The 10919-nt window shown below is 36.1% G+C and overlaps 1 protein-coding gene across 1 annotated transcript; it reads left to right on the forward strand.

Moving 5' to 3' along the window:
• The first annotated feature begins 220 nt into the window (after positions 1-220).
• Positions 221-10709, forward strand: LOC120275687 (SPX domain-containing membrane protein OsI_21475-like). Its single transcript, XM_039282355.1, has 11 exons — positions 221-461; positions 2017-2088; positions 2638-2758; positions 3637-3948; positions 4169-4273; positions 4377-4825; positions 5282-5583; positions 8338-8510; positions 8629-8819; positions 9475-9608; positions 10239-10709. The coding sequence occupies exons 2-11, from the start codon at positions 2036-2038 to the stop codon at positions 10475-10477; spliced, it is 2079 nt and encodes a 692-aa protein (XP_039138289.1). The 5' UTR covers positions 221-461; positions 2017-2035; the 3' UTR covers positions 10478-10709.
• Positions 10710-10919: the final 210 nt, after the last annotated feature.

Below are 10919 nucleotides of genomic sequence, written 5' to 3' on the forward strand. Positions count from 1 at the left end.
TATTAGTATTTAATTAAATATTATTAAAAAAATAGCAATCGACAAAAATAGGCCGAGCTGGTTGGGGTGGACCACGTTTCCACCACCTGCTGCAGTTTCAATCACGGATCATAGAAACAAGCATGCTGCAATCGATCCATTATTGTGCAGCGCGATCTCATCACCACTTTCTAAATCCGTAGATGAAATCTCAGCCGTTGGATTATTACTCATTCGTTAGATTCACGTCCCAGAAAAAGAATGCCGTGTTTCGTCTTATTCCAGTACTCTCCAACGTATTCAAGCCTCTCATTTCATGCATATTAAATGCTCGACGAAATGCCAAGCAGAGCAGAGATCGCGCCGAGAGCTAGCCTCCTCTCTCCCTGCTTTGCTTGTTTGATCCCCTGATTCTTTGCCGGAAAGTGTTTGCTGACGGTCATCTAAGCGCTGAATCGTTAGATTTTGCTGTTTCATCTTTGGTAATGTGTTTATTTATTTATTTATTTTTCTAAATCTGTGCTGATGTTTCTTGAGATTTAATGAGTTTGATAAGGAGGTCGAGGAAGGGCGGATTCGTTGTTGTTGTTGTTTGTGGTGGGATTGAAGTTTGTGGTTGTGATTTGAGGTTGTGAAGTGCTTTGATTTCTTTGCGGTTGGTTTGGCTGGCTGTTTAGATCATTTAGCTTGTTGTTTTTGGTGAATGTATGGAGATGTTTGTTGTCATGTTGTTTTGTGGGTGGATGATTGACTGGAAAGGATGAGAGGTTTTGTAAATTTGATTGCTTTTCAGGATGAAGTTTGTGTTTTTATGTGTTCTGTTTGTTAGAGCTTGAAATTTCTTTTTTTGTTTGATTTAGATCTATTAGGTTGATAAGGGATGCTTGTTTGATGATAATATTTGGAGTTTTGGTTCAAAGTTTCTTCTTTTAGTTTGTTTTGGATTTGACTTCTTTTGGGCATCCAGACAATTCCAGCATGACCATTAATTTGGATGAAATGCTTTTGGTTTTCCTTACTCTTTTCTTACGTAAGCTTTCTAAGCTATTTATTTATTAATTAATATTATTTTTTGTTGCTCTTTATTTTGGCGTCGTCAGTAATCTTTTTGTCTGGAAATTTCATGGTTGTTTGCGCTGTCATGATTGTGGCCTCTCACTGGATAGTTAGTTCTGTGGGTGTTGCTGCATGACCTTTTACTTCAAATTTTTTCTCTGATTGATTTATTGTGGTCTTCAGCATTTGGCTTCGACTTTAAAATCATAATTACTTTTAATTAGATTGCATATATTACTGAAAGTTCATTTTGGATTTAAATTCTCTCCATGAATGCTCTCCGCTGTAATTTACAGGAGGAGGTAGAAACTGAATAATCTTATTTACATATTTGGCAAATTGATGAGTAGAAGATTGGTTTACTTTTCTCTAATTTGCATATTTTGCAAATTGAGCAGCAAAGGCTTGGTTTACTTTCCACATAATTTTGTATATTTGATTACTTTCCCAATTGTTATTCACTGCTTCTATGACAAAATCTTTGATATTCTTTTAAAACTAATAAAATTGAGAACTTAAGATTTAAAGTGAAAATTGGGCAAAGTTTTACTACATGCTCATGGTTTATCACCTCTTTTTTTTTTAAAAAAAAATAAAATCCCATAGTGAATTTTTTGTAAAGTAATAAAAAGGTTAAATCTAATAAATAGATAAGCAATGGTGAATTCATGGCCGACTTTTGATTGTTTTGACCCCGCAATTCATTTTTACTGTGTACTTGTCTATCCTTTTCTATAGTTTTATATTGTACATGTTAAATTTCTCCTGATAATTTCGTGTGAGGCTATGATTCTGACATGGTAACAGTTTTCCAGATAGAAATATTTTAAATCTAGATGTTGTTGCTTAATTTTTATGATTCTATTTTGCAATTGTCAAACGAGGACAACAAGCTGAACTTTAGATTATTTGACAAGTAAATACTTATCTTTGATCTCTTTTTACTAAGTTGTCTTTTGTTGTATGTCCAAACCATTGTAGGCTGATATTCAATATCAAGATGGTTAATTTTGGAAAGAGATTGCAGGCAGATCAAGTTCCAGAATGGAAAGGGTATGTCTGCACCTTATTTTTCATTCATCATTATGATGGCGATCAAGTTCCAGATTACTAGTTTGATTTCTTTGTCATTAATAATAATTTTTATTGTAATTGCTATTTGGTTATAAATGCTTTTCTAAATTTCTTTTCCCTTGAACATTTCTAAACCATTCTTCACACATAAGAAACCAAATGTTGTTCTAAACTTCATCTGCTTTGACACCTGCACTTATTTTGTTTGCTTCTCTGGTCTGTGTCCAATGTGATATTCTACGAGTCAGTTAAGACGACCATAAAAAGAAACAACAAAACTTATGCTTTTTTGCCTTTGTATACAATGTTTTTTTACTGTAAAAAATACTATGGTTAATCGAGCAAATTTTACTGCTTGCAACGAGCAAATATTTTGTTTACAAGTACTTGTCTGATATTAAATCATGACCAATGACATCAATTGAACATTTCTGAGTGTTTTGCACAAAAATGTGTACACCTTAGTGAGTGCAGTCAATCTCCATGTACCATTGCAAGCTTTCATCATAGTACTTTTATTGTTTGCAGGTACTATATCAACTATAAGTTGATGAAGAAGAGAGTAAAGCAGTATGCTCAACAGAGCCGCATAGATGAAAGAGATCGTCGCCAAGTTCTTAAAGACTTCTCAAGGATGCTTGATGAACAGGTATCTCTGATGTACATACATAGTTTGCCTGGTTGCAGGGTCACATGACTGTTTTCATTTCTGATTGTTCTTATAGTTGTAAAATGTGTACTTTGCATGAGTTGACACATAGTTCTTTCACCATAACCATAACTTTTGTCTCATGAATAAGTGCAGTTGACATATTCTGAACATCTTAAATATTTAATATTTAGAGTTCAGACATTGTTTTGCAGTCACATATCTGTGTAGATCACTCTATCATTTGTTTATGGTTGAATGGAGGTGAAATGCCTAAAGTTAGAGAGAAAGTGTCTAATACCCAATTCTTCTTTGATTTGGTTTACAATGTCCATGTTAAAGGGCTGCTTGGAGATGGTTTGATCGTATTATATCTTATTCTGTGTTGCCTTATGCATTATGACCTAATTGAAATATATCTACACTTGCACAAATTTTATTTTTTTAACTAGGGCTGAAATTTCTATTAAAAAAAATAAATAAATAATGAAAAATAGATTTTCACTTATGAATTGAAAATAAAGTTGCAGAATTTTTTCTAAAAATAATTCAATACAATATTGATTCAATTTTTGGTAATTTCAGTACCATGTTGAATCAGCAATAGTATCCATTTAGGCTTTCTTTTTAATGCTCATAGTCTAATTCTTGTAAATATATAAGGTTTAGTAAATTATTAGGAAAATATAGGTAGCGCTGGTCCCTGTCCTTGTATTTCCATAACATTCTTCCTATGCTTTATAGTTTGGAGTTAATATTTCTCTGGTTAGGATTATTTTTAACTTTGAAAAGTGTGAAGATATGCATGGAGCTTATCAAGTTCCCTTATTTGGAGTAGATCTGAATGAAGTAATATAACTTGTTTTATATCCCTCCAGATTGAGAAGATTGTCCTTTTCTTACTGGAACAACAAGGGATTCTTGCTAGTAGGCTTGAAAATTTGGGTAAGGAGCGTGCTCTTCTTGCAGAGCAGCCAGACATTTCCAAAATATCTGAACTGCGAGAAGCTTATAGAGCAGTGGGGCATGATCTTCTGAAGTTGCTGAAGTTTGTTGATATGAATGCTACTGGCATCCGCAAGATACTTAAGAAGTTTGACAAACGCTTTGGCTATAAATTCACAGATTACTATGTTTCTACTCGATCTAATCACCCTTATTCCCAGCTACAGCAGGTCTTCAAGCATGTGGTAAATTCCAAGTTCCAACTCAGAAATTCACAAATTGAGGTTTCAGATGCGCTAGAAACTAATAAGCCTCTATCCCATGATAGTGACAGCGCTTCTCCACTAATATATATATATATATATATATGCTTTTTCCCATTACTCTTTTGCATGAGGTTGTGGCAAATGGGTATTCCCCTGAATTACATTACATGCTATTAAGCTTTCCTTTCTTAATAAGCAGGGTATAGGAGCTGTTGTGGGAGCCTTATCTCGCAATCTTGCTGATCTTCAAGACCGTCAAGGAAGTTACTTGTCCATTTATGATCAACCATCTCTTGCTCTAAAGGTTTTATTCGTTTCATGAGATTTGCAGTTTAACTTAAATCTCTCTTATTTGGTAAACACTTTCGGTTATTTTATGTGTTGACAACATGTTATATATGATGCAGGACCCTGTTATTGATTTAATTAATTCTTCTGTGGACAAGCTTACACATTCAACTAATTTTCTTGAGTTTCTTGGACAAGGTGCTCTTATTATCCAAGAAGATACACCTACTGAAGATCATGTTGATGATGAAAGATACCATTTCATGTCCCTTCTCTTGAACTTAGTCAACACTTTCCTTTACATGGTGAATACATATATTATTGTTCCAACAGCAGATGACTACGCATTGAGCCTTGGAGCTGCTGCAACTGTTTGTGGCGTGATTATTGGGTCAATGGCTGTTGCTCAAGTGTTTTCTTCAGTTTATTTTAGCGCGTGGTCAAATAAATCTTACTTCAGACCCCTGGTATTCAGCAGCATCATGCTCTTTTTGGGCAATGTGTTATATGCCCTGGCTTATGACCTGAATTCCTTAGCAGTTCTTCTTATTGGCCGTCTTTTATGTGGGTAAGTAAATACTTTATGGAAGTAACGAGATTCTGACTTGTAATCCTTTTTTAATTATACTGAGCTAAGTGTGAATTAGTATCACTATTTGTATCCACAGATATGCATCCAGGCACAGTTCTTGCTATAGATGCACCATATGCATGAAACTTGATCAGTGCTTTGTCTCACTTAATCTTTTTTCATGCTAAACTGATGCTGACTCTGTTCACGTTAAAACTTCAAATTACTTTACATGGCTGTCTAGTCTGAGACGCAATTGTGATGGGCTTCTGCCCACCCATGTGCATCTGAATGTTTTCAGGTGTCTTTTTAAGCAACTAAATTATCTTTAATCTTCATCATGAATTTTATCTTTTAGATCTCTGTGCAATGTTTGCACTCTTTGCACTCATACTTGTTGCATCTAGTCTAACTTTGTTGACATTTTCAATAAGAAGTACACCTGTTTTGCAGGTTAGGCTCTGCAAGGGCTGTGAACCGGCGATATATCAGTGACTGTGTACCTGCTAAAATTCGCATGCAAGCTTCTGCAGGTTTTGTTAGTGCCAGTGCTCTCGGAATGGCTTGCGGTCCTGCTCTTGCTGGCTTGCTTCAAACTAGGTTTAAAATCTACTCCCTGACTTTCAGTCAAAGTACCCTACCTGGCTGGGTTATGGCTCTTGCTTGGCTTGCATACTTAATTTGGTTATGGATTTCATTCAAAGAGCCCGTTCGTGACTTTGGAAAGAACCACAACACTCAGGATGCTGATGCTGGTATGTAAAATTTGATGATGACCTTGGTTTATGTATATACATACATACATACATATATATATATATATATATTTATAAAACTGGAGGTAGAAAAAAGCAAGTACATAGATAATTACAAAAACATAATACAATAACAGAATTCGAAGGAGTGGCATCCACCAAGGGTGGATGACCACTAACAAAACTAAGAGATAATGATAACACCTTGGAAACAATTAGTAGATGGAACAGGGTTGACCACATGAGACTTGAGGAACTCTAGACTTCACTCCACAGAGATGACTGCCTGTATCATTAGCTTTTAAGATAATTAAAATAGGCAGGAGTGATCTATAGATAAAAATACTGTCGTTTTGTTCCAGCCAAATGTTCCAAACAATTCCCCAAATCTATAAGTCCTAAGTGTACTTAAGATAGGGTTCAAGGCTTAACTGCCAAGGGTCCCAAAGCTCTCCCAACAATTTGGGTTAATGAGAAATACCGAATATGTGGGTAAAATGGTTTTACATTCACGACAGAGCACACAAGTTGCAATTAAGAGTTTATTACAACCCTTGTTCTAAGGTTGTCCAAAGCTTATTGGCCCTGGCCAGCTAATCAAAGATATTAACTTCCTTAGGATAAGACCTTTTTCGCAACTTTTCAGTGTAAGGACATTGCACCCTATCTATTGTTGAGGAAATTATAGAAAAATTTAACCATGAGTTTCCTGTTAGAGGCTAAACTCTAAGTTTTGAGATCGTAGCTATTAGGCGGAGGATGTGTGATCCTCTCATCCTCATGTTGGCTTCGGAGAAAATGGGATCAGTTGGGAGAAAAGGAGGCAAGGTAGGAAGGAGATCTTGGACAGTGCCTATCAGTTGCTCTAAATCCATGAAAAGCTTTGGCCAGATATGCTTAGGGTCTTGACCATGGACCCAACGGTTGTGCCAAAAAAAATGTAAACCCCCCATCTTTGATTATTCATACCGTATGGAACCAGAAGGCTAGGAAACAGCGCCTCTTGAAAAAAAGGAACATTTTTTTGGATTGAGAGGTGAAAGTTCCAAATGGAATTATTAAGGTAGTAGTTAAATTGATGAAAGTTTGTGTGAGTACAAACCTGGATCAGTGCAAACAAGCGTTCTAAAGATTTATAGCAAGGACACATTTACATGTAAATTGTAAAGAGATAAAGAATGAGCTTTATAATGCTCAAGTCTTTGATGCCCGGGTAGTTATGATGATAAGATCTTCTGCATATTAAAGATGACACATGCTTCCCCACCTCTCAAGAGGCACCTGATGGAGCACCCTGGAAGTGAGAGCATGTGTGAACATGGAGCACAGAACGGCCATGGCTAAAACAAATAGGAAGGGAAGAAAACCTTGTCTTAGTGCACACTGATAACAAATGTAACTGTGCAGAGCTCCATTGATAAGAGCACTTGTTTTGGAGGAGTGAAGAAGGGTTTTGATCCATCCTACCCAATACGGCCCAAATCCCTGTGCATCAAGCAAGTCGATGAGGAAGTCCTAGTCAATCATGCCGAAGGCTTTTCCGAAATCTATCAGAATGTAGCTACGAATCTGACGCTTCTAGAGGCTAAATATTAGTTTTTAGCAATGACAATGTTATCATTGATGCACCTATATTTAATGAACGCCGATTGGGTGAGGTCCATGAGTGAATTCAAAACTTTACTGAGCTAGGTTGCTAGAATCTTGGAGATAATTTGGAGAGCCAACTTTATTAGACTAATTGGGTGGAAGTCTAAGACGCTATCAGGGATCTCTGTCTTGAAACTAAGAGCAATATTGGCCCAATTTAGACGCTCTATGTTAGTAGTAGCCCAGTAGAAATCGTGGCAAAGCTTTACTAGTTCATTTTGAATGATTGATCAATACTTCTGTAAGAAAAAGATTAGGAAGGCATCGGGCTTAGGGGCTTTCTTGGCTTCGATATCAAAAGTGACTTTTTTGATTTCATCCAGAATGAAAAGGACTTCTAAGAAGGAGAGATCTACATGTGGCTTAGATGGAAGCAATCTGGACTAGTTGAATTTGAAGTGAAAAGTGCGCTTGGAGCCAAAAAGTGAGCAGAAGTGTGATGTAAAAGCCTTTCCGATCTTGTCGTCCCTTTCAACTCTTGTGTTATTATGACAAGTACTAGGGACAGGATTGTGGTTCCTGCAGCTGTTTGCTGCAATGTTGAGGAATCTGGTATTTGCATCTCCCCCTTAGAGCCAAGTAAGTCGCAATCATTGTTTCCTATGTAACTCTTCCCCATGGAGAATTGAATCAATATTCTCACCCAAAGAGGACTTTAGTGCCAACTTCTCTCCAGTAAGGCATCAAGATTCTTTTGTAGTATCTAGGATCTCCAGGTCCTGAGGTTACGTAGATTAAATGAACGAAGACTGGCTTTGGTCCGGTGCTGCAGCATATTCATAAGATATGACAATGACATGACGAATGCCCCGCATCCTCTTGGGCACGGCTCTTCCCACCAGCCGCAGATTCTCTCTCTCAGTCATTCCACTGAGCACCAGAAATATATATACCTTGGTATTCTTTTGTTTGCTATTTCAAAGTGAAAGTCAAAGTCGAGTTCCTTCTCATTTAGTTTGTAGTTATTTTTTTCCCATATGGGGTGCATTTGACAAACTTTGTTAAAAGCTGAAACAAAAAAGAATTAAAGATGCGCATTTACTTATTTGATCAATTTATTTATACTTTTGTCATTTATTGAGCTTTGCATGTCCATTGTCATAGGACGCGTTGAAGGACTGGAAGATGGTATCCGGCATCCTTTGCTAACTTCAGAAGTTGAGAAAGATGAAGAAGCTGACCAAGAGTTTGATGAAAGTGAAGAATCTTCTGAAGACTCTCATAAACCTGCGAATTCAATTTCCTCAGCATATAGATTGCTTACACCGTCTGTGAAGGTTCACATTTTTCACTGTACATATTATACAACATTTATGTAAAGAATTTTATTTGATAATGATGCGTTATGCTATGTTGATCCAGCAATAGGTGATGAATCAGTATTTTCCTTTACAGGTCCAATTATTAATCTATTTCATGCTGAAATATGCCATGGAGATTTTGCTGTCTGAATCAAGTGTCATCACAACATTCTACTTTAGTTGGTCAACTAGCTCAGTGGCTATATTTCTAGCAATTCTTGGTCTGACGGTTCTTCCAGTTAATGCTATAGTCGGAAGCTATATTACCAACTTGTTTGAGGACAGGTAAGTCTCGGTTACACTTGATGCCGATTTGGCTTCTACTAGTATTGTTGAAGGCTCTGATCAAACATATTTATACGTGATCCCTAATTTTCTTTGACTGTATTGGAATACATGTTCTTGTCACTTCACTGCTTTTCTTTTAATAAAGTCATGCTTATTTCACCTATACAGAGTGGCTATTTTTGAAATTAGACATTTACAAGTCTGTACATGTTATCTGCTTAATCTAAAAATGGGCGAAGTGAGAGGGATTAGTCCTCCAAACAGTTACACCAGTGGGACTCTGGAGGGCAATATCAAAATGTTGAAGATTTCATGGAGATATGTTGAGGTTCAAAATGATAAACCAACAAGCTTATTCCACCTATTTCCCCAAAGGACTTGTGGAGACTAAGATGTGGAAATGGGGATGGATGACGTACTCCACTATAATTTTACGTTGAATACGTCTTCACAAAATTAGTTTGCTTGTGTACCATCTTCATTTGCTAGTTACCACAACAGATATCAATATAGCCCGAGGCATTGCAAGGAATTCTATACATAACTTCCTTAACATACTTGGGCTTTTTTGCTGCAATATCATCTTTCACATTTTTATCCAGTTAATGCACTGTTGAATTTCTTCACATATGATGACCGTATTTCTTTGCAGGCAAATATTACTTGCATCAGAAGTCATGCTATTGATTGGTATAGTTTTTAGCTTCCGGGTGACAAGCCCTTACTCCGTACCACAATATGTTACTTCTGCACTTATCACATTTGTATCTGCTGAAGTTCTTGAAGGTAACCAGATTTCTAGTTGAAAGATCTACTCCTCTTAAGTGATTAGCATATTGTTTTTATCTAATTGTCAGAGATGTCCTACATATTGAGGAATACTTTTTTGCTCTTCTCATTTCTCTTTTATGCTTCCTGATAAAAGTTCTTCATGTGCTATAAAAAAGGTCTTATGTTTCTTTTTGTCAATTTGTTTTGTACATCAAGTCTTGTGGATACTTACATTGTCACTTTATTGCACCAACCTGTAGAACACACAACTTCATCAGGGCCTTGGTTTTATGTTTGAGACACACAGTAGTTAGTAATGAGTTGCCTCACTTCCTGAACTCTCCCATTTCACTCGTGCGACTTCATCTCAACCGCAGATGAAGTAACAAACTTAACTGCATTTCCATAAATAAGAATCAGCTTTTTATAGAAAGAAGGACCCTTCTGAATAGCTAACCAGTGATCATTATTTAACCATTGGCTATGCATGTACACAGAATTAAGGATCAATTGCTGCTGCTTGTAACAAGTACTAGGAATAACTGCAAGACTTGATTTTTGTTGGGTTTATTTGCTCAAAGAATCAAAATTTTGTTGCTTCATCATGTGCCATTTTCTGATGAAATTTCTGGTGAACTAATCTAGGTGTCAATCTATCTCTTCTCTCTCGAGTTATGTCATCAAGGCTTGCACGAGGAACCTTCAATGGCGGTTTGTTATCGACAGAAGCTGGTACATTAGCTCGAGTGGTGGCCGATGGCACAATAACTTTGGCGGGTTATTTCGGTGAAGAGAAGCTTCTCAACATCACCCTAATCCCTTCCCTTCTATTCTGCATACTTTCCCTTGCTGCAACCTTGCTTACATTCAATACTCTGTTCTAATTGTTCAGCTCCAGCATATATTTTTTTTTCTCATTGATTTGCTTGTACAGTAGAAAAATAAGCATAAATTTTGCTTGTATTTGTTTGACAGTCCTTCTATTGACTGTCATATTCATTCATGATGATATTGTGCAGAATGTTATGTTAGTATTTGCTTTGAGAACTTGATATTCTTGGAATGTAGCAATTGTTTTGTGGTTTTGGCATTAATAATATCAAGGGGATTGATTAATTTGCGCTGGTATAAAACATGCAAATATACAATAAAAGCCTTATTGCTAAATTTGGTAAAAAAAAAACTAGTTTTTTTTTTTTTTTTTAAATTTTAAAGCTTATAACTTTTAAGTAACCAGGAGCATATCTGTAGAATATTAAACCAAAATTTTTTTAAAATATATTGATCGATTAAATTTTAACATTTCGAATGGTTTTTTATTAAAAA

Source organism: Dioscorea cayenensis, chromosome 14 (genome assembly GCF_009730915.1).
Source record: "Dioscorea cayenensis subsp. rotundata cultivar TDr96_F1 chromosome 14, TDr96_F1_v2_PseudoChromosome.rev07_lg8_w22 25.fasta, whole genome shotgun sequence".
Taxonomy (NCBI): Eukaryota; Viridiplantae; Streptophyta; class Magnoliopsida; order Dioscoreales; family Dioscoreaceae; genus Dioscorea; species Dioscorea cayenensis.

Excerpts from the sequence above, each read along its gene's own strand:
- LOC120275687 (XM_039282355.1), top strand. The coding sequence starts at position 2,036 with ATGGTTAATTTTGGAAAGAGATTGCAGGCAGATCAAGTTCCAGAATGG. Across the intron at positions 4,274-4,376 it reads AACCATCTCTTGCTCTAAAG|GACCCTGTTATTGATTTAAT; the intron begins GTTTTATTCGTT and ends TATATGATGCAG. Across the intron at positions 4,826-5,281 it reads ATTGGCCGTCTTTTATGTGG|GTTAGGCTCTGCAAGGGCTG; the intron begins GTAAGTAAATAC and ends CCTGTTTTGCAG.